The sequence below is a fragment of the Macaca mulatta genome, chromosome X (assembly GCF_049350105.2).
Source record: "Macaca mulatta isolate MMU2019108-1 chromosome X, T2T-MMU8v2.0, whole genome shotgun sequence".
In the NCBI taxonomy this organism is placed as follows: Eukaryota; Metazoa; Chordata; class Mammalia; order Primates; family Cercopithecidae; genus Macaca; species Macaca mulatta.
Window position 1 is genome coordinate 87,088,242 of NC_133426.1, and position 25,504 is coordinate 87,113,745.

General features: G+C 36.9%; 1 protein-coding gene across 2 annotated transcripts in view; it reads right to left on the bottom strand.

The window, feature by feature from the left end:
- Positions 1-25,504, bottom strand: part of BRWD3 (bromodomain and WD repeat domain containing 3) — a 134,621-nt gene that overhangs the window by 96,296 nt on the left and 12,821 nt on the right. For both annotated transcript variants that reach the window (XM_015127728.3, XM_015127729.3), the window contains exons 5-6: positions 22,094-22,244; positions 20,320-20,418 (exon numbers count right to left, since the gene is read on the bottom strand). In XM_015127728.3, the coding sequence (XP_014983214.1) occupies positions 20,320-20,418; positions 22,094-22,244 (250 nt within the window). The remainder of the gene's footprint in view (positions 1-20,319; positions 20,419-22,093; positions 22,245-25,504) is intronic.

Genomic DNA, 25,504 nt, shown 5'->3' on the forward strand with positions numbered 1-25,504 from the left:
ACTTATTCCAAAACTGACCACATAGTTGGAAGTAAAGCACTCCTCAGCAAATGGAAAAGAACAGAAATCATAACAAATTGCCTCTCAGACCACAGTGTAATCAAATTAGAACTCAGGATTAAGAAACTCACTCGAAACGACAAAACTACATGGAAACTGAACAACCTACTGCTGAATGACTACTGGATAAATAACGAAATGAAGGCAGAAAAAAAGATGTTCTTTGAAACCAGTGAGAACAAAGACACAACGTACCAGAATCTCTGGGACACATTTAAAGCAGTGTGTAGAGGGAAATTTACAGCACTAAATGCACACAAGAGAAAGCAGGAAAGATCTAAAATTGACACCCTAACATCACAATTAAAAGAACTAGAGAAGCAAGAATAAACACATTCAAAAGTTAGCAGAAGGTAACAACTAAGATCAGAGCAGAACTGAAGGAGATAGACACACAAAAAACACTTCAAAAAAAAAAATCAATGAATCCAGGAGCTGGTTTTTTGACAAGATCAACAAAATTGATAGACTGTTAGCAAGACTAATAAAGAAGAAAAGAGGGAAGAATCAAATAGACACAATAAAAAATGATAAAGGAGTATTACCACCGATCCCACAGAAATACAAACTACCATCAGAGAATACTATAAACACCTCTACGCAAATTAACTAGAAAATCTAGAAGAAATGGATAAATTCCTGGACACATACACCCTCCCAGGACTAAACCAGAAAGAAGCTGAATCTCTGAACAGACCATGAACAGGCTCTAAAATCGAGGCAATAATTAATAGCCTACCAACCAAAAAAAGTCCAGACCAGGTGGATTCACAGCCAAATCCTACCAGAGGTACAAAGAGGAGCTGGTACCATTCCTTCTGAAACTAGTCCAATCAACATAAAAAGAGGGAATCCTCCCTAACTCATTTTATGAGGCCAACATCAGCTTGATACCAAGGCCTGGCAGAGACACAACAAAAAAAAAGAATTTTAGACCAATATCCCTGATGAACATCGAAGTGAAAATCCTCAATAAAATACTGGCAAACTGAATCCAGCAGCACATCAAAAAGTTTGCACACCATGATCAAGTCGGCTTTATCCCTGAGATGCAAGGCTGGTTCAGTATACGCAAATCCATAAACATAATCCATCATATAAACAGAACCAGTGACAAAAACCACATGATTATCTCAACAGATGCAGAAAAGGCCTTCGACAAAATTCAACAGCCCTTCATGCTAAAAACTCTCAATAAACTAGGTATTGATCGAACGTATTTCAAAATAATAAGAGCTATTTATGACAAACGCAAAGCCAATATCATACTGAATGGGCAAAACCTGGAAGCATTCCCTTTGAAAACTGGCACAAGACAGGGATGCCCTCTCTCACCACTCCTATTCAACATAGTGTTGTAAGTTCTGGCCAGGGCAATCAGGCAAAAGAAAGAAATAAAGGGTATTCAATCAGGAAAAGAAGAAGTCAAATTGTCCCTGTTTGCAGATGACATGATTGTATATTTAAAAAACCCCATCATCGCAGCCCAAAATCTCCCTAAGCTGATAAGCAACTTCAGCAAAGTCTCAGGATACAAAATCAATGTGCAAAAATCAAAGCCATTCTTATACACCAATAACAGACAAACAGAGAGCCAAATCATGAGTGAACTCCCATTCACAATTGCTTCAAAGAGAATAAAATACCTAGGAATTCAACTTACAAGGGATGTGAAGGATCTCTTCAAGGAGAACTACAAACCACTGCTCAACGAAATACAGTAGGACACAAACAAATGGAAGAACATTCCATGCTCATGAATAGGAAGAATCAATATAGTGAAAATGGCCATACTGCCCAAGGTAATTTACAGATTCAACGCCATCCCCATCAAGCTACCAATGACTTTCTTCACAGAATTGGAAAAAAACTTTAAAGTAAAGTTCATATGGAACCAAAAAAGAGCCCGCATTGCCAAGACAATCCTAAGCAAAAAGAACAAAGCCGGAGGCATCATGCTACCTGACTTCAAACTATACTACAAGGTACAGTAACCAAAACAGCATGGTACTGGTACCAAAACAGATATATAGACCAATGGAACAGAACAGAGGCCTCAGAAATAACACCGCACATCTACAACCATCTGATCTTTGACAAATCCGACAAAAACAAGAAATAGGGAAAGGATTCCCTATTTAATAAATGGTGCTGGGAAAACTGGCCAGTCATATGTAGAAAGCTGAAACTTCATGACTAAAACACTAAAAGCAATGGCAACAAAAGCCAAAATAAGACAAATGGGAGCTAATAAAACTAAGGAGCTTCTGCACAGCAAAAGAAACTACCATCAGACTGTATAGGCAACCTGTAGAATGGGAGAAAATTTTTGCAATCTACTCATCTGACAAAGGGTTAATATCCAGAATCTACAAAGAACTTAAACAAATTTACAAGAAAAAAACAAACAACCCCATCAAAAAGGGGGCAAAGGATATGAACAGATACTTCTCAAAAGAAGACATTCATACAGCCAACAGACACATGAACAAATGCTCATCATCACTGGTCATCAGAGAAATGCAAATCAAAACCACAATGAGATACCATCTCACACCAGTTAGAATGGCAATCATTAAAAAGTCAGGAAACAACAGATGCTGGAGAGGATATGAAGAAACAGGAATGCTTTTACACTATTGGTGGGACTGTAAACTAGTTCAACCATTGTGGAAGACAATGTGGTGATTCCTCAAGGATCTAGAACTAGAAATACCATTTGACCCAGCCATCCCATTACTGGGTATATACCCAAAGGATTATAAATCATGCTACTATAAAGACACATGCACACGTATGTTTATTGCGGCACTATTCACAATAGCAAAAACTTGGAACCAACCCACATGTCCATCAATGATAGACTGGATTAAGAAAATATGACACATATATACCATAGAATACTATGAAGCCATAAAAAAGGATGAGTTCTTGTCCTTTGCAGGGACATGGATACAGCTGGAAACCATCATTCTGAGCAAACTATCATAAGGACAGAAAACCAAACACAGTATGTTCTCACTCGGGAACTGAACAATGGGCACACTTGGACACAGGGTAGGGAACATCACACACTGGGGCCTGTCATGGTTTAGGGGCCAGGGGGAGGGATAGCATTAGGAGAAATACCTAATGTAAATGATGAGTTAATGGGTGCAGCACAACAACATGGCACATGTATACCTATGTAACAAATCTGCACGTTGTGCACATGTACCCTAGAACTTAAAGTATAATTGAAAAAAAAATGATCCCAAAGAAAGTAATTAAGAACAGAAATTAATAATAAAACTCTAAGAAACAAACAAAAAAAGCCACAAAACATTCAATTACCATATGATCCCCAATTACAAACTTGGGCATTTATTCCAGAAAAATGAAAGTTTGTGTTCACAAATAACCCTTACATAAATGTTCATAGCAGCATTATTTATAATAGCCAAAAACTGGAATCATCCCAGATGTCCTTCAATTGGTGAATGGCCAAACAAATTGTGGGACAGCCATACCATGGAATATCACTCAGCAGTAAAAAGGAATGAATGACACGTGCAACAAATAGGATGAATGGTCAGGAAATTATGCTGAGCAAAAGAACGTTACATAGTGTATAATTCCATTGATATAACTTTTCTTGAAATGATGGAACTATAGAAATATAATACAGATAAGTGATTGAAAACATGGGGTGGGGGGTCACGCAGGAGGGAAGCCGATGTGGTTATAAAAGAGTAACATGATGATCCTTGAGGACATAAAACTTCTTTATCTTGACTGCGCTAGTGGATACGCAATTACTAAAATTGTACAGAACTTAGCATGCAACATAGATATATACATAAATGAGTACAGGTAAAACTGAGGATATCTGACATGACCATAAGCAATTTCCTGAGTCTTAAGCCAAACATCTCCCAGTGTACCACCCCAGCACCTTTTTTTCTGCTATTCCTTTAGCCTTATGCCCACCTCTGTCATTTCAACCTATCAATATCCTTTTTATTCTTGGAGGCACAGGCTAAAATTGCATCCTTTTTCATGAAATCTTTCTCAATCACGTCAGCTAAACATGAACTCTCCTGCTTCAGTTCTGGCCCTTACCATGGTATATCTTATACTAGTTACATATTTCTGATTTAAGATTTTAAGCATTTGAGAATAAGGATTAATGTGTAACTATCAGCACTAATCCAGCTCAGTCCCTTGGAAAGGCGCTCAGGTATTTGTTTTAATTAATCTGGTCCCACCCTTACCAAAATATCCAACCAAAATTCCTACTCCTCCAGGGCATAAATTCTCCACCTGAAATAGACAGGTCTCCTCCACTGTCCTATGCAGGTATCTTCTCACCTGGAAAGTTCCATTTCAAGTTACAATGAACCCTTCAAAGTTATCTCAAAGGTCATTTATTCTTTGAAGTCTTCCCATGTTTTTCTTAATCCGTTTCAATGAATCCAGGAGCTGGGTTTTTGGTAAGATCAACAAAATTGGTCTTCTTGTAATGCCCATTACACTTTATACTTCCCTTAAATCACTTAGTTTAAGTCCTATACTACAATCACATTCTGGCATCTGCTTAATCTTCTCCAAAAAGTAAACTCTTTGAGAGCAACAACTGCCCTGAACACTTTGGAAAATGCTTTACATATATTTGGTGTTCACGTATTTGCTGAATCAAATCAAACTTATTTCTAGAAAATTAAGTAATATCATTCAATCTTCTAACACCATTGATAAAAATAAATGCCATAGAGTAAGCTTTACAGGAAATGTTAATCAACTCTGTAATTCTCTTATGACTTACAAGATATCATTTCTGATTCTCCCTGCCTCTCTATACCTTGCCTTCTTAGTTTCTCTATGGCTGTTTTCACAGCAACAGAGTTGAGTAACTGCAACAGAGACCAAATGTTCCAGAAATCCAAAAACATTTATTATCTGGCCCTTTACACAAAAAAAGTTTGCAGACTCCTGGCATAGAGGATGTAGAATAATTTGGGCCCCTACCTCCTTTTCCAGTCTCAACTCCCATCACAAACTCTAAGCCTTTGTTATGTCAAACAGGCTATTCTCCTCTTAATAAAACCACTACTTGTTTTTCAAGGGGCTTTACTTGACACAATTGGGGCCCAGACTATATTGAATAAAATTATGGCTTTTTACCAATCCCTACCATATTATCTCATGTCTTATTTAAAACACATACAAAACTATGATTCTAAACAGAAATCAGAGGATGGAAACTAACTGGGAAAGTGACAGCAAATATGTGTATTATAAAGATTGCAGAACACTTAAAATACCTGACAAGAGGTTCTATCATGGCAACTAAAAAACACCTCTTACTTTGCCAGGATACTTTTGTGCAAAGAGCACTAGATTTGAAGTCAAAGCACTTAGGTCTAATACTAAAGTTTGGATATTAGAGTCCCAGTATCATTGCATATGAGCTACAAAGTCTTTTCATAAAGATAACACAAACACTGAATTTTTAATCTGAGTCACTATTATCATTACCAATATATCAGCATCTGTGATCCAATATCATAATTACAAATTATATTTTCATAATGTTTCAAAGCTTATAAAGTATTCACAGACATCTCATGAGTTCACAGTAGTCTTGTGAGATTTGAAGGCAAGTTTCTTCACTTTGTAAATAAGGAAATTAAGGCCCAAAGAAACTAAGTGTGTTGCCTAACATCACAGAGTCAAAAAATAGCGGAGGCTTGGCCGGGTGCGGTGGCTCAAGCCTGTAATCCCAGCACTTTGGGAGGCCGAGACGGGTGGATCACGAGGTCAGGAGATCGAGACCATCCTGGCTAACATGGTGAAACCCCGTCTCTACTAAAAAAATACAAAAAACTAGCCGGACGAGGTGGCGGGCGCCTGTAGTCCCAGCTACTCGGGAGGCTGAGGCAGGAGAATGGCATAAACCCGGGAGGCAGAGCTTGCAGTGAGCTGAGATCCGGCCACTGCACTCCAGCCTGGGCGACAGAGAGAGACTCCGTCTCAAAAAAAAAAAAAAAAATAGCAGAGGCTCAATCTAGGTCTCCTGATTCTAGTTTAATAGTCTTCCCGCTTTTCAATGTTGTCTATTTAATGACATTTTACAAAATGTAATCTGCTGTGAGCCTGCAATAAGAAATAATTTAACAGCAAAAATTCTACATAATATCCCTTGATCTTACCTCCACCTGAGAGACAACACCATCAGCAAAGGCTCTGGCTTCAAATAAATTTGGTTCTACTGAAAAGCTCATCAAGATTCAAAGAGTATTCCAAGATGGTCACATCAGCGTTGTTAGACCACTAACTAGTCCAGTCTTTATTTACATTAGAAAAAAAATCTGTTTGCATTACAACTATTTCACACAGGCATGAAATTTTAAAGTGGTGTCAGAAAAATGTTTCTAGGCTAAAATAAAGGATTTTCAACTCAACAGACTAAGAACATTGAGGAGAGTCCTTAAGTAAAATCAGTAACAAAATGCTATATATTGACCACTGCTTTTGAAATATTTATAAGACTACATGTTAAAGAGTCAAAATCTATCTGGGACTGAAAGAGTGAATATCAGCTAGGACTGAAAAAAGAAAAAAGCAACCGTGCAATTAATCAGGCTTGGGAAGACAGACATAGATAAAACCAGCTGCAAAATTAACAGGAAACATTGTTTTTCCCAAGGTTATGAGGCAGTTGTAAAATATCATGAAGACTCCCTCTCGAGTGATTACTGCTTTCTTACCAGCAGTGACCCTGGACCCACTTTGCTATTTTCACTTATTACCAGAGGGAGATACCCAGTTCCTAAAATGTCCTTGCTTCATGACGATACCCGATCCATAGTTAATCCCCACTTGTTCCAATTTGCCTCAGTAACAGCCACCAATCTAGAAGTGATCCTGGCTTCCATCAGACCCTCCTCAGAATACTTTAATGTAAACCAAACTTTACAAAAAACTTCCCTCATCCCTCTTATCCAGAGGCCTTTCATTGTTACTTGGGAGTTTACTCACTTACTATACATCAATACATCTGATTTTCTCAGACTACAGGCTAATTCTTAGTGGTCCTTGGTTGATTATGCTTAAACAAAAAAATGCATTTTGAATTATCCTACAGATTCAGCAGTTTCCTATCAACAAAAGCACTCTTAAGACCCCCCTAAAAAACCTCCTGAGCCTAAACCAGAAAATCACTAACCACAATAGACTTTTACTCCCAAGAAAGATGAGTAACTCATTGAATTCTGTTTATTATCACAGGAAATATTCTGATCAATAATGCTAAGAGATATAGGACTTAACCAAAGCCAGGTAACTATCATATCTGCTGGGAAAGAGAGTTTATCAGCAAATTGGCACCAAGTTCCAGAAAAAACCAGAAGTATACAAATTGGTGGTATTATTATTATTATTATTTTGAGACAGGGTCTCACTCTGTCACCCTGACTGGAGTGCAATGGCGTGAACACAGCTCACTGCAGCCTCAACCTCCTGGGCTCAAGTGATCCTGCTGCCTCAGACTCCTGAGTAGCTGGAGCTATAGGCACACTTGGCTAATTTTTTATTGTTTAATTTTTGTAGAGACAGGGTCTCATCACGCTGCCCAGGCTAGTCTCAAATTCCTGGGCTCAAGTGATCCTCTAGCACTGGCCTCCCAAACTGTTGGGATTACAGGCACGAGCCACCATGGCCAGCCTCTGATTTTTTGAATACTAATGAATCACATAACTCTTGGGCAATTTTATCTGTTACCTGAAATCATTAAAGTTAAACATAGTATATATGAAATCCTTACGTAATTTTCTAATTTTTTTAGTTTTTTATTTTTTGGCTAGAGGTGCAATCTCACTTTGTTGCCCAGGCTGGTCTCAAATTCCTGGGCTAAAGGGATCCTCCATCCTAGGCCTCCCAAAGTGCCAGACGACAGGCTTCAGCCATCACATTCAGCCTAATTTTTAAATTTTAATGTAAATTATATAAAAATAGACTGTTTCCAATTTTTCAATAAATGGCATTGAAAGAGAAACCCAATTATTTTGGCCATAGGTCAAGCTAACTTCATAAACATAGAAGCCACATTTCATCTATGACAAGGTAAAAAATAAGATTCTATTGTGTTTTAAGCTTTAAAAAACTCAGAGTTGAAAAGTGCCTGTTACCAATAAGTCTTTGGAAAATAGAAAATCTAGCTATTTGAAAGAATAATAATCTCAACCCAACTTTAGTAGGCCAGACTTAAAGGGGATAGGACAAAAACATTATTATCAAAGTAATGTTCAAATATGATGCTTATAGGATTAGGAAAATCCTGTAACCAACTTCAAAACAAAGTTTTAAACTTCTAAGAAACAGTAGCTGCACATCTACCTCAATTTTAAGTCAAGAATACGAAGGCCCAGTGGGGGATGAAGCAAGGAGAGGAGTGCTTTCAGCAAAAGATTAAGACTGAATCAAAAATAGTACAAGGCTCAGCCAATAACTACTGATCAAATATAGTCTTAAAGCTGTATAGACATAGGGCAGAAAGGACTACTGTTCATAGATCAGGCTTCTTGTACCACACCTATCATCATCAATATCCTCATCTTCAAATACAAAGAGTTTTTCAGAAAACAAGCTGTACGTAATTAAGCAGAGCTAAAATAACCTTGGATTCGTATTTTCTCTTTTACAAATAAATAACCTGGTCAACATTAGTTTTATTTTTTAAAAATTTCGCCAGGCACAGTGGCTCACACCTGTCATTCCAGCACTTTGGGAGGCCGAGACAGGTGGATCACTTGAGGTCAGGAGTTCGAGACCAGCCCAGCCAACATTGTGAAACCCGGTCTCTACTAAAAATACAAAAATTAGCCGCGCGTGGTGGCGCACAGCTGTAATCCCAGCTACTTGGGAGGCTGAGGCATGAGAATCGCTTGAACTTGGGAGGTGGAGTTTGCACTCAGCCAAGATGGTGCCACTGCACTGCAGTCTAAGCAATAGAGCAAGACTCCATCTCAAAAACAAACAATTTCATCAGAAAATAGAACATGGTCAGGAGCGGGGGCTCACGCCTGTAATCTCAGCACTTTGGGAGGCCCAGGTGGGTGGATCAACTGAGGTCAGGAGTTCAAGACCAGCCTGGTCAACATGGTGAAACCCCATCTCTACTAAAAATACAAAAAATTAGCTGGGCGTGGTGGCGCACGCCTGTAATCCCAGCTACTCGGGAGGCTGAGGCAGGAGAATCACTTGAACCTGGGAGGTGGAGGTTGCAGTGATCCAAGATCGTGCCACTGCACTCCAGCCTGGGCAACAAGGGTGAAACTCTGTCTCAAAAGAAAAAAAAAAAGAAAGAAAGAAAGAAAATAGAATGTATGCAACCCTCTGATTGGTTAAAATGTAGTAAGCATATATATTTCTATTAAGTAAACAGGACAATAATAGACTAAGAAAATACTGCCAAAAACACTGGAAAGTGGCCAGGTGCAATGGTTCATGCTTGTAATCCCAGTACTTTGGGAAGCAAACCAGATCTCTTGAGGCCAGAAGTTCGAGACCAGCCTGGGCAACATGACAAAACCCCATTTCTACAAAAAAAATTAAAAAATTAGCCAGGCATGGCCGTGCATGTCTGTAGTCCCAGCTAGTTTTTGGTGAAGCTTCGTTGGGGGTTTCCTAAAAAAGCTCCAACAACTAAACAGATTAATATAGACTAAAATATTGAAACAAGCCACAAAAGCGACCAAAATGAATATGAATAAAATGTGATAATTCTAGTAAAATTACAAAAGTATAGAATTACTTCTTTCATGCATTTGATTCTATGGATCGAATTATGTCTCTAAAACCTTAACCAACAATAGTAAAAGTATATAGTCTTCAAAGTTGATGCCAATCACATCTCATAACATCAATCCACAGTCCAACTTAAATAACACTAGTAAGTTCTACAGGCTATTGATATTCACGGCCATTGAACATCTTTTTGCTAGGGTAATATTAAGTGAAATATGGCAAAGAAACATTATTTCCAGTTCCTTTCAGGCTTTCTGCAAAGTTCACTTATATAATTTGGAATGATAAACATCCCAAATCTTTATTTTTTTTTAAATCCTCTTCTAAACTTTTTAACTTGATTTGGTTAACATACACAGAAGTTTTAGACTGTCTTTTCCTCTAGCTAAACAAACCTAGCACTGTTTTACTTCTTCCCTTTGTGATGTATAAAGTTCTATTTCTATAAAGTACTGAGTTAAACATATAGAACAAACATCAAAAGATTAATAGTTTGGTGTATACTGAAAGAAAAATCTAAAGGAATAATAATAATGAGGAAAGAAAAAACATGTTCATACTAGGATTAAACAGAGAAAATACTTTTTTTCCTTATATTTTACTTAATAAAATAAGCCCTCATATAATAAAATCTGTTTCATTTAAAAAAAAGCTACTAAATTATTAATCCTAATATTACTACAATACTGATTTCAGAAATGGATATAAGGGGCTAGAAACACATATAGGCTATATAAACCCATAAACACATCTTAAAAGGATACTTCAGTTTCCATGTGGCAACAATCATAGCACTTCCATCTATTTAATATTTAATGAGCACTTACAATGTGGAAAATACAAAAGATTGAGTTTACATTCCAGTTTAATTACTTGCAGGTGTGACAAGAATCTCTCGCTCTTCTCCAGGTACATAAAAGTAATGGCTTCAGAAGCAACTCACTTCAGGCACAATTATGAGAGTACAAAGAGGAGGAAGGTGGTAAGTAGAGGGAGGCAGGCCACAAAAAGCAAAACCTAGCAAAAGTATGATACATAGGCAAGATATAGGAACTACATAAAATTAGAGAGAGTGACATATATTCCTGGCAGAAACTCAGTCACCTCAGCCGATAAACAGTTTAAATTAGACTACTTTCTTTCCATTTACATTTACATATAAACAAGAGATAGATCCCTCACGTCCAAGTGAATTCTGGCATGAAGAGTGACATATAACGATACAATGGCCAATAAGTCAAGAGTCAATCAATGCTAAATGAAAGCTTAGAGCAACATGTAAATATTAATTTGGCTTTAGAATTAATGCAAGGCTCCTGAGCTGTATACAGTGTAAATTACAGGCTTACTATATAAATTACAGGATATTGCTACATGCCACTTGTACTAAAGATAAAAAAACAAAAAACAATTTTTTTTTTAGCAGTTGCAAGATTTAATAGAGTGAAAACAGAGCTCCCATAAAATGGGAGAGGAACCAAAGGGGGTTGCCATTGCTGGCTCGAATGCCTGGGTTTATATTCCGATCACTATCCTTCCCCATGTGTTCTCAGGCGATAGATGATTGGCTATTTCTTTACCTTCTGGTTTTGTCTAATTAGCATTTTAGTGAGCTCTCTTTACTACCTGATTGGTCGCATGTGAGCTAAGTTGCAAGCCCCTTGTTTAAAGGTGGATGCGGTCACCTTCCCAGCTAGGCTTAGGGATTCTTAGTCGGCCTAGGAAATCCAGTTAGTCCTGTCTCTCAGTTCCCGCTCTCAACAAGAAAATCCAAGTGCTGCTGGGGAGGTTGGCCAACGACCGCTCTAACTGCTTCCTGCTGAATTGGGGAGTAGTAGGGGTCGTGCAGTTGAGATTTCCTTGGGAAAAAAATGTTTAAAAATACAGTCTTACTGCATCATACCCTTGCCTCAGTTTAGAAATATAAGCATGCATACAAAAATCAGTAGTATTTCTATATGCTAACGGAGAACAATATGAAAAGGAAATCAAGAAAGTAATCCCATTTAGTATAGCTATAAATAAAATAAAATACCTAGGAATAAACTTAACCAAAGAAGTGAAAGATCCCTACAATGAAAACTATAAAACACTGATGAAAGAAACTGAAGAAGATACAAAAAAGGAAAGACATTCCATATTCATGAATTATAAGAAATATATTGTTACAATATCCATTCTACTCAAAGCAATCTACAGATTTAATGCAATCCCAATCAAAATACCAATGACATTCACAGAAATAGAAGAAATAATCCTAAAATGGATATGGAACCACAAAAGACCCAGAATAGACGACACTATCCTGAGTAAAAATAACAAAACTCGAGAAATCACTTACCTGACTTCAAATTATACTACAGGGCTATTGTAACCAAAACAGTATGGTACTGGCATAAAAACAGAAACATAGACCAATGGAACAGATTAGAGAACTGAGAAATAAATCCATATGTCTTAAGTGAACTGATATTCAACAAAGGTCTCAAGAACACATATTGGAAAAAGGACAATCTCGGCCGGGCGCGGTGGCTCAAGCCTGTAATCCCAGCACTTTGGGAGGCCGAGACGGGCGGGGCCGATCACGAGGTCAGGAGATCGAGACCATCCTGGCTAACACGGTGAAACCCTGTCTCTACTAAAAAATACAAAAAACTAGCCGGGCGAGGTGGCGGGCGCCTGTAGTCCCAGCTACTCGGGAGGCTGAGGCAGGAGAATGGCGTAAACCCGGGAGGCGGAGCTTGCAGTGAGCTGAGATCCGGCCACTGCACTCCAGCCTGGGCGACAGAGCCAGACTCCGTCTCAAAAAAAAAAAAAAAAAAAAAAAAAAGGACAATCTCTTGAATAAATGGTGCTAGGAAAATTGGATACCCATATGCAGAAGAATGAAACGAGACCCCTATCTCTCACCATATACAAGAATCAAATCAAAATGGGTTGAAGACTTAAATTTAAGACCTCCACCTATGAAACCACTAAAAGAAAACATTGGTGAAACTCTCCAGGACATTGGACTGGGTAAGGATTTCTGATCTCTTGAGTAATACCCCAAAAGCACAGGCAACCACAGCAAAAAAAGTTTGTGCACAACAAAGGAAACAATCAACAAAATGAAAAGACAACCCAAAGAATGAGAAAAAAATTTGCAAACTATTCATCTGACAAAGGATCAATAACCAGAATATAGCCGGGCACAGTGACTCACGCCTGTAATTCCAATATTTTTGGGAGGCAGAGATGGGAGGATCACTTGAGGCCAGGAGTTTGAAACCAGACTGGATAACACAGTGAGACTCTATCTCTACAAAAATATATATATTTTAATTATCCAGAAGTGGTGGTGCATGCCTATAGTTCCAGCTACTCAGGAAACTGAGGCAGGAAGCTCACTAGAAGTTCGTGGCTGCAATGAGTTATGATTGAACCAGTGCACTCCAGCCTCAGTGACAGAATAAGGCAAGATCCTATTTAAAAATAAATAAATAAAAATAAACCAGAATGTAAAAGGAGCTCAAACAACTCAATAGAAAACAAAAATCTAATAATTCAATTTAAAAATGGGCAAAAGAGCTGAATAGACATTTCTCAAAAGAAAATATACAAATGACAAACAGGCATATCAACAGGTGCTCAACATCGTGGATCATCAGAGAAATGCAAATCAAAACTATAATGAGGGCCGGGTGCAGTGGGTCATGCCTGTAATTCCACCACTTTGGGAGGCCGAAGCAGGCAAATCACCTGAGGTCAGGAATTCAAGACCAGCCAGGCCAACATGGTAAAACTCCATCTCTACCAAAAAATACAAAAATTAGCCAGGCGTGGTAGTATGCACCTGTAGTCCCAGCTACTAGGAGGCTGAGGTGAAAGAATCACTTGAACCCGGGAGGCGGAGGTTGCAGTGAGCTGAGACTGCGCCACTGCACTCAGGCCTGGGTGACAGAGTGAGACCCTGTCTCAAAAAAAAAAAAAAAAAAAAAAAAATCCAAAAGACATGCAATAATAAATGCTGGTGAGGTTTTGGAGAAAAGGGAACCCTTGTACACTCTTGGTGGAAATGTAAATCAGTATAGCCACTATGGTTAAGAGTATGGAAGCTCCTCAAAGAACTAAAAATAGGACTACCATATAATTCAGTGATCCTACTGCTAGGTATATAGCCCAAAGAAAGCAAAACAGTATATTGAAGAGATATCTGCACTCCCATGTCTATTGCAGTACTATTCACAATAGCCAAGATTTTGAAGTAAGCTAAGTATTCATCACCAGACAAACAGATAAAGAAAATGTGGTATATATACACAATGAATACTGTTCAGACATAAAACAGAATGAGATCCTGTCATTTATAACAACATGGATAGAACTAGAGAACGTTATATTAAGTGAAATAAGCCAAGCACAGAAGACAAACTTTGCATGTTCTCACTCATTTGTAGGAGCTAAAAATTAAAACAATTAAACTCATGGAAACAGTAGAATGACGGTTACCAGAGGCTGGGAAGGATAGTGGGAAAGAGGGGGAAAGTGGGGATGGTTAATGGATAAAAAAATATAGTTAGATAGAATGAGTAAGATCTAGTATTTGCTAGTACAACAGGGTGATTAGAGTCAAGAATAATTTATTGTACATTTTTAAATAACTAAAAATATAATTGGAATATCTATGTAACCACAAAGAAAGGATAAATGCTTGAGGTGATGGGCACCTCATTTACCTTCAGGTGATTATTACGCATTGTATCCCTGTACAAAATATCTCACATACCCAACAAATATACACATCTACTATGTACCTATAAAAACTAGAAACTGTGTATCAGTCTCAAATGAATGAGCCATCCTGCTACCATTTCTAGGTAATTTTATAAAAATTGTAATTAGGAAAATTCCTAAAATTGTTACCATGATGGATAATATCAACAATACTAGTTCTTCAAATAAACATTAAAGACACTTTTTTTTAAATTTTATTTTAAGTTCTGGGATACATGTGCAGAACATGCAGGTTTATTACATAGGTAAATGCGTACCATGGTGGTTTGCTGCACTTAACCTGTCACCTAGGTATTGAGTCCCACATGCCTTAGCTATTTGTCCTGATGTTTTCCCTTCCCTCACCCCCACAAGAGGCCCCGGTGTGTGTTCTGCCCCCGCCCCGTCTCCATATGTTCTCATTGTTCAGCTCCCATTTATGAGTGAGAACATGTAGTGTTTAGTTTTCTGTTCCTGTGTTAGTTTGCTGAGGTTTGTTGCTGAGGATGAGATGGCTTCTAGTTTTGGTTGGTTCCATGTCTTTGCTATTGTGAATAGTGCTGCAATAAACATATGTGTGCGTGTATCTTTAAAATAGAATGATTTCAAAGTATGCACCTATCCAGAGTAGCTTACCTGTTCCCATATTATTCTAGATCTACACTATCCAATATAGAGGACACTAGCCACATGTGTTTGCAAATTACTTAAAATTAAATAAAATAAATATTTACTTTCTTTGCAATAATCTCCATTGTCAAAGAAGGTTCTATTGAGTAGCACTGTTTTATATAAAATACCAGTTAAAATATGCCCTGAAAAATTACTAATGTAATTCCAAATATAATGGGCAGAATGAAAAGAGGGACATGTCCATTTATGATACAAATTCTATGCATAGTGGGAAGAGAAGGGAACATCCTCCAACCGAAAAAAAGGCATTTATCATTATACTTAATGGTGAAAGATGATCTACTTTCACCCTATGATCAGGAACAAGGCAAACCTGTACACTCTCACCCTTTTAATTTGCCTACATATATACATACATATATATGGAGTCTTGATCTGTTGCCCAGGCTGGAGTGCAGTCAGTCGTGCAATTTTGGCTCACAGCGACCTCCACCTCCCAGGTTCAAGCGATTCTCCTGCCTCAGCCTCCCAAGTAGCTAGGATTACAGGCATGCACTACCAAGCCCAGCTAATTTTTATATTTTTAGTAGAGAGGGGGTTTCACCATGTTAGCCAACCTGGTCTCAAACTCCTGACCTGATCTGCCCGTCTCGGCCTCCCAAAGTGCTGGAATTACAGGCGTAAGCCACCGCACCCGGCCTAATCCACCATTGTAGTAGAGGCACTAGCAGTTCAATAATTTAAGAAAAAGAAATAGAAGGCACATAAAATCAGAAAGGAAAAAGTAAACCTATCTTTATTTACAGACAACAGGGTTATCTATGTAAAGAATCACAAAGAATCTCAAGGAAAAAAAGGCATTAAATTTAGTAAATAAATGTACTGAGGTCAATATACAGAAAAACAAAACAAAACAAAAAGAAAAAAAATTCTATCTACTAGCAACAAACTGGAAATCAAAAATCTTAAACATACAATTTAAAACAGTATAAAAACCGTAAAATCCTTAGGGAAAGTTTTCACAATAGATGTGTTAAGACCTCAACACTGAAAACTACAAAACGCTGCTAAGAGAAATTAAAGATTTACATAAATAGAGAGATATACTACGTTCCTGGATTAGAAGGCTCAATGCTGTCAAGATGTCAGTTATTCTAAAATGTCTCTATAGATTCAGTGCAATCGCAAAACCCCAGTACCTTCTTGTTGGGGAAATTGAGAAGCTGATTCTAAAATTTATGTGAAAATGCTAAGGAATGGAAAAGCCAAAACAATTTTTTAAAAATGAGAGCAAAGTTGGAAGACTCAGATAGCAGAGAGTCCAGAAAGACTCATATACACATGGTTAAATTATTTTCGACAAATGTGCCACGATAATCCAATGGGGAAAAAGATGGCCTTTTCAACAAATGATACTGGAATTAGACACCCATATGCAAAAATAAAAAATTTTAAAAAAAAGGAATTCAATCTAAACCACATACCTGATATAAAAATTAAAATGATCAAAAGTCTAAATATACAACAAAACTATAAAACTTCTAGAATATAGGAGAAAATCTCTGTGAGCATGAGTTAGGCAAATACTTCTTTGAACACAAAAAGTACAATCTTAAAGACAAAACTGATAAATTAGACTTCAGCAAAAATTTCTGTTCTTTGAAAGACACTGTTAATAACATAGGGCCAGGGACAGTGGCTCACGCCTGTAATCCCAGGGGGAGGCCAAGGCAGGTGATTGCTCAGCTCAGGAGTTTGAGGCCAGCCTGGGCAACAAAGCTAAACCCCATCTCAATTAAAAAAGATGGGAGGGGAGGGGAAGGGAGAGGAGGGAGAAGGGAGGAGACAACTGCATACTGAGAGAAAATATTTGCAAAATACAAAGGATTTGTACCCAAAATAGATAAAGAACCTCAAAACTCAATAATAAAAAAAATCCAAACAACTCAATTTAAAAAACGGGTGAATACTTCACTAAAGATCTACAGACTGGCAAATATGCACATGAAAAGATACCAACTGACAGTATCAGAAGCTGGTGAGAATGTGGGACTAGAAATCTCATATATTGCTGGTGGGAATACAACATATAATAGCTACTTTCACAACAGTTTGGCAGTTTCTTATAAAGTTAAAGTTGTATTTAACATATGATCCAACGACTGCACTACCTAGATATTTATTTACCCAAAGAAATAAGGAAAGACATTCATGCAAAGACCTGTACATGAATATTTGTAATAGCTTTATCCATAATAGGCAAAATTATTAAACAGATTATGGTAAACTCATAGAATGGAATACTACTTGGTAATAAAAGAAATAAACTACTGATACATGAAATGACACGCATGAATTTCAAAAGCACTGGTCTAAGTGAAATCAGACAGACACAGAAGGCTACTTACTACATGATTTAATTTAGATGACATTTTAAATAACGTGAAGCACAGTCAGTCACAAAAAGATTACTGGTTTCCAGGGGTTAAGCAAGTGATACTGAGGCTGATAAAAATGTTCCATATTTTTATTGTGGTGGTGGTTACACAAAAATGTATACAATTTGTCAAAACTTATTGAATTGCACACTTAAGAAGACAGCCTTTTATGTCAATAATATCCTAATATAGTTGACTTAAAAAAGTATCATGGCTATATACTCTGTCTTTGGAGCTATCTGATTGTAAAGCTGTCATACCAAGAAAATATGGTGACATCTGACCATGAATATGATAGATAGTCTATTTAGAAGACAAGCAATGTAACTTAGGCCAATCAAATAACTTCTCTGAGCTTTGGGTTTCTCTGCTGCAAACAAAAAGATTTTCAACCAAGTTCCCCAAATCTGTTCCCAGGAACTTACAGGATCTCTAGATCTGTTTCCAGGATCTTACAGATATTCTGGAAAGAGTTTCCATGCTTAAATTCCTTGGGAAATGCTCCCTATTTAAGGTGAGCAATGCATTTTAACATATGAAAATTCCTCCATTCATTCAACTTTTCCCCATTTTTAAAAAGCTGTTTCCCACATTTACTTGACCATGAACTCCTTTCCCACCCCCCCCACCCCTGAAAAAGAGTGTCAGTTCTTTATAGTTCTAAGATTCAACAGAACTTTCAAGAGGATATACCAGACAGGCGCGGTGGCTCATGCCCGTAATCCAAGCACTCTGGGAGGCCAAGGCGGGTGGATCATTTGAGGCCAGGAGTTCAAGACCAGCCTGGCCATCATGATGAAGCCCCATCTCTACTAAAAATAAAAAATAAAAAAATTAGTTGGGTGTGGTGGCGCATGCCTGTAATACCAGCTACTCAGAGGGCTGAAGCACAAGAATTGCTTGAACAAGGGAGGGGGAGGTTGCAGTGAGCAGATATTGTGCCACTGCACTCTAGCCTGAGTGACAAGAGACAAGAGTGAGATTCTGTCTCAAAAAAAAAAAAAAAAAAAAAAAAAGATATACCTTCATGATTAAGTTTTGTTTAGATTGGCAACCTATAAAACTGACTGGTTTGAAAGTAGCTATGGAGAACTATGATCCACAAAGAGAAAACTGCCTCAAATCACAAACTGGAAAGAAGATTTCATATCCATCTTAGTGAGTTTTTGTCAGGCTTTTAATTCTAAATAACTTAAATTTAAGCATCTTGAGTACCAGGTACTACGTGAAAATACATCATGATTGAATTGCCTCTGTTCTAAAAGCTCCTCCCCAAATAACATGCCAGATTTAAAATGAATTTAAAAGCATCAATGCCAGGGACATGACAATTCCTAAGCAATTACTAAAAGAATAACAAACAGATTCCAATCTGTGTAAACAGTTTATTTTACAAAACCAGCAGAAGTTTGAAAGTATATGCTTAGTTGAAAGAAAAAAAAAAAGCGAGAGAAGGGAAGAAGGGATAAAGAAAGCCTGTAAACCTAATACTGTAATGGTTGCTCTTTAGCACTTCACATGTGACCCATGAAGTATAACACACTAACAAAATAATGTTGACAGTATAGCTAAAAATATTGTATTTTGAAAATAAGTAAATGCATGAATAACAAAAGTTATCTCAATTCAATATATTAATTATGACTAAAGCTGGAAAATTCTGGTGGATAAACAAACTACCCTTGAAAGGAAAAAAAAAAAAGTTAGCAATACCATGTTCAATGAGACTCAACTTTTCCAAGTAACATCCAACCTATGGAAGAGTATTTTTATCAATATACTCCAGAGTATCCAATTTCCCTGAATAAGTCCTATGAATGTCTAATCAATGATTTTGTCTAAATATATCTTAAAAAATATTTCTAGCTTCAATTTACTTAACTTCTGAGGATAAACTACAAAGCTTATTGTATAAGAAATATTCCTTTTTAAAAAGTATTCATATTTTTCTATCTGAAATTCATCCCTTTCAAATTTTACGCATATTCTGTAGGTACTATACACTATATAAAATAACGTAATTTTTTAGAAGAGTGAGAAAGTAATGGAGCAGAGGAGCAATTACTCACCCAGCACCTTGGTTTTGCACATACTTTGTGAGGGCGAACTTTAATATAAATAGTTTTGTATCTAGATCTCTTTGGGAACCACTACTATTATTTCTTCATAATGGTCTGGCCAGAGATGTCCCAAGAATAATTTGAATGAGACGTGAATTTCATTAAACTGGAACCAAGAAAGGTGACTTTTTGTCTTAATACAGACATATAAAAATGTATAACATCATTATAATTTTGGAAAATAACACATATAAATAATGTATTTTTGTTTGGGAAACTCAGCACATAGACATGTAAATAGACAACCATATGGCTAAAAACGTCTATACTATATTAAAAAAAAGTTTCTGCTAAGAAAGAAGTGAAATGAAATGAAATAAAGAAAACAAAGATCACCTTTTATAAAACATTATACGTGCTTTAAGTAAAAATGTTTTAAAAATCTGGACTAGCCATGAAACTCCTCAGGAATGTAAACAGTTTGTTTATGCTTCCAATTTAATTTTGGTACCTATTTTTGTCTTCCTACTGAGTTCAGTAAGGAAAGAATCAACAACCTGTTTATAACACACAGGTATATTACTCACCCACATTTGGAGGTTTCACATAATTTACAGGTAGTTCTGGAGGTCTGCCTCTATGTAGAGCCGCAAAAGCAGACCCATTCCATAGTGTACTCTTACAGTCTATACAAAAAGAACAAAGGTTAGCTAAGGAATTGAGCAGTTTGTTTTTTTCTTTTTTTTAACCCATGTCTCAGAAGCAAATGTCTGATTTTAATTTCATTTGTTGGAATACATTTTTAATTATTAAACCAAAATGAAAATAATAGGTATTTATTTGAACATGTTATAAACTAAATTTATAACTGGTAAACACCAACACCTAAACATATCATCTGGATATTTTATTTCTAAGCTAGCCTTGAACTAAAGCTTTTTTTATGCACATATTTGAATCTTATATAAATATATCACAGATTAATAAGCTTTAAAGTTTACATCAGTTCTTCTTGATCTTTAGGCTTACATGTCTACTCATATAAAACCGTATAAGCAAGGATATAACTATAGCATAAGTATGCCAGGGAAAATTCAGGTATATTTATACTTGGGTACATGCTCGTATTATGAAATACTTGCCAGTTGTGTCATAACAGATAAGAGCACCGCATATCAGACGGTAACTGATTATAAAGAGCTGTGTTTTTTTCTCTTTCATGTTTAAGTCAAAAAATGGAAGAAAATATTAAATATTACTAATAACTTGGCTTCAAAACAAAAAGCCAAAAGCTCTCTTGAAAGCTTCCAAATAAACTCAATTAAGAATTTCCTTAAATTATAAAATGAGATGCTTAAAATCTGGTATCATTACACAACTATTTATCTTGGAGAATTAGGATTTCTAAAAATAGTATGCTAATTAAACAAAACATAGACATAAATGGGCTGCTAGACCTTAAGTATTTATTACTCCAATAGACATCTTTAATGACTACTTTTACATGTTTATGTTTATCAAATACCACTTTATATGTTTGACATATTGAAGTTCCAGGTAAAACGTGGGAAAAATCTGTAAAACACTGAAAATGAACAGAGTAGAAAAGCTTATTTAACAATTACTGAGGCCAGGCGTGGTGACTCAAACCTGTAATCCCAGCACTTTGGGAGGCCAAAGCGGGTGGATCACGAGGTCAAGAGATTGAGACCATCCTGGCCAACATAGTGAAATCCTGTCTCTACTAAAAATACAAAAATTAGCTGGGCAAGGTGGCACACAACTGTAGTCCCAGCTACTCGGAGAGGCTGAGGCAGGAGAATTGCTTGAACCTGGGAGGCGGAGGTTGCAGTGAGCCGAGATCACACCACTGCACTCCAGCCTGGTGACAGAGCAAGACACCGTCTCAAAAAAAAAAAAAAAAAAATTACTGATGGGTTGATATTTTTGCTTAAATATGTTCAAATATTAAAACTGTACATATAATTTTCACTTACCTGTTACAAAAAGCACAATATCATTAGGATGACATTATCAAAACTAATAAAGTGTAAGAACATTATAATGAAAGAATATGTTAAGTATTTATACTGTATTAATCAAAGCAGCAATCTTTGAGATCTCTATTCCATGATTACAAAGGTATTTTATATTCTTTACCTCTATATATTCACTTCTACACAAAAGTACTCCTTTTTAGGTCTCTAAAAATTTATTTGTACACTAAGAAAACAAAAACAACATTGGCAAGATAAGAAAAACTAGTATTTAGAAAAGCATGGGAACATTTACTCAACCTAAAAATAAGCTACTCTCCACTCCTTCCTCCGATATCACAGTTCTAAATTCTGAAAATCTCACCTTTGGCATCCCGTAGCAGAGACTGCCGACCGACACCTAATAATGTCTGTACCCCAGGAACACTCTGAGGGATCTCTTTATCTAGTAAAGGACCAATTCTCTCACAAATTTTAAGGAGGTAGTCTGGAGGAATGTGTGCATTTGCTGCCACCTAAAAAAGTACACAGGAAAAACACATTTATTTGGTTTAAAAATATAAATCTATTCTACTACTAAACTGTTCCATTATAGAGCAAAGTACAGTTTTAAAATATAGAATCAGGCCTGGGCATGCTGGCTCATGCCTGTAATCCCAAAACTTTGGGAGGCTGAGGCAGGTCGATCACTTGAGGTCAGAAATTCGAGACCAGCCTGGCCAACATGGTGAAACCCCGTCTCTACTAAAAATACAAAATTAGCCAGGCATGTTGCTGCGCACCTCTAACCCCAGTTACTCAGGAGGCTGAGGCAGGAGAATCACTTGAACCCAGTAGGTGGAGGTTGCAGTGAGCCAAGATTGGGCGACTGCACTCCCATCTGAGCAACAGAGCAAGACTCTGACTCAAAAAAAGAAATAAAAAAATAAAAATAAATAAAATATGGAATCAGAGCCAGGTGCAGTAGCTCAGGCAGATAATCCCAGCACTTTTAGAGGCCAAGGCAGGTGGATGGCTTGAGCCCAGGAGTTTGATACCAGCCTCGGCCACACAACAAAACCCCATTTCTACAAAAAATACAAAAATTAGCTGGGTATGGTGGCTGCACCTGTAGTCTCAGCTATTCGGGAGGCTGAGGTGAGAGGATCACTTGAGCCCCAGAGGCAGAGGTTGCAGTGAGCCGAGACTGCACCACCACACTCTGGCCTGGGTGAGAGAGAAAGACCTCGACTAAAAACAAAAACAAAAACAAAAACAAACAAAAATACATATATGTGTGTATGTGTGTGCATATTCCATATACATATGGAATCAGGAAGAGAAAATTTTAAATATTTAATAATTAACCAAATTTAAGAAACGGTCACAAAATAAGCACATTTAAATGATATGACAACATTTACATGGCATGGCACTCTAATATACATTTAAATGTCTTGATAAAGTCATTTGCTTAGCTGTTAATCTTATGAAATAAGTGTTATAAAGCAACTAACATGCCAAAATCAAAAAAGCACACAAGTGATGAGTAAACTCTCTATTACTTGATTCAATCAGTAGTGACGAACTGATCCAAAACCAGAATACCTAGATTCTATACAAATTATAAGAATACAAGTGAAAGGCATTGCTTGCACCAAACCCACAACCCATAAAGCAAAATTGTTTTTCCTATTAAAGTTAACTTGTTTCCAAAAGGGTATAAAACTAACAATGTTATAAATACTATGCTTTAAATAACTAATAACTCAGCTATGTAGCCAAAATTCCTTGAAACAAAAACTTGTTTTTAAAAAAACCAAGTAAAATTCTGGACATTAGATACCACATATAGATAAGAATGAAACTATAAAACAACAAAAATTGTGTTGCATTTTTAAATTAAGCTAATGTATAAATCCCTGAGGTGTTTCATAAATACTTGTTAAAACAATAAACAGAAAAACCAGAATATTAAAAATCTTTTAGATAAAGTAAACATTTACATCCTCATCTTGAAATAGGTCCTAAAATCTACTTCTGGTTACAATGTCAATTTTTGTAAGTGCTATAATTGTGTGTGTATATACATGTATACATATACATATGTATATACATATATACAATATACATATGTATATACATATATACAATACACACACATATGTGTATATATATATTCAGTGGCATATATACACATATATGTATATACACATATATGTATGTGTATATGTACAAATACATATGTGTATCTATACATGTATGTGTATATATGTATATGTATATATACATATGCATGTGTGTGTGTGTATATGCCATTGAATAGGACACACATCAATAGTATTACCACCAAGTCAATCAAGAACAACAAAGGGCTGGGAACAGTGTCTCATGCCTGTAATCCCAGCACTTTGGGAGGCAAAGGTAGGAGAATCACTTGAGCCCTGCAGTTCAAGATCAGCCTGGGCAACATAGTGAGATCTCATCCCTACAAAAAATGTAAAAATTATAGCTCTGAATGAAAATAAGTGAAAAAAAAAAAAAAAGAACAACAACAACAAAAAGTAGCCGGGCATGGTGACATGCCTGTAGTCCCAGCTACTCGGAGACTGCAGTGGGAGGATTGTTTGAGCCCACAAGGTCAAGGCTGCAGTGAGCTGTGTTCCTGTCACTGCACTCCAGCCCCTGGGTGACCCTATCTCCAAAAAAAAAGAACAACAATAAAACACAAAAGAATAATTTTCTAAATCATCTCTGGCGATCACCACGGGAGAAGATATTTTGTATGTTTTCTTCAATGCTGTATTCCTAGCACCCAAAAAAGTGCTGGGCATAAAGCGGGACTAAATAAATATTTGTTGAATAAATGAATAAAAATCAAAGTAAAGTCTAACTATAATCAATGTTTTTGTTTTTTTGAGTCGGGGTCTTGCTCTGTCACCCAGACTGGAACGCAGTGGCATAATCTCGGCTCACTGCAACCTCCGCCTCCCAGGTTCAAGTGATTCTCCTGCCTTAGCCTCCAGAGTAGCTGGGATTACAGGTGCAAGCCACCATGTCCAGCTAATTTCTGTATTTGTAGTAGAGACGGGGTTTCACCATGTTGGCCAGGCTGGTCTCGAACTCCTGACCCCGTGATCCGCCCGCTTCGGCCTCCCAAAGTGCTGGGATTACAGGTGTGAGCCACTGCGCCCAGCCTAATCGATGTTATTGTAAGAATTCCTGGAGGAAAAATCTCAAATTCTCGTATCAGGTTGCCTTTTTTGATTTCCTAGGAAACACAGGTCAAAGAACCACAGTCAAACATGTATTCAGAATTCTGGTAACATGAGTGTATCACCCGTGATTATTTTTGTTTTAAATTATATCCTGCTATATATCTTTGGTAAGTTCCTTCAAAAAACAATTTGAATCTACCAAAATAATTGAAGCCTGTGCAACTGTCATGATGCTCAGGAAGAATGGTAATCAGATTATTTCAGATTTGCGTCTCCAGGGTTTAGTTTATGCATCAGGACAGAGGATTAAGTAAATTCTATCCATTAATTCTCACATCTTTAGTTTTTCTTCCAAGCAAATAACTATACAGAGCTATGTTTAAAAAAAATATAGAGGTAATATTAAAGTCAATGCAGCTGATGATTCAATCTAAAAAATACTTCATGGCTGGGAACGTGGCTCACGCCTATAATCCCAGCACTTTGGGAGGCCGAGGAGGGAGGATTGCTTGAAGCTAGGAGTTCGAGACTAGCCTGGTAAACATAGCAGGACCCTATCTCTACAAAAAAAAACAAAA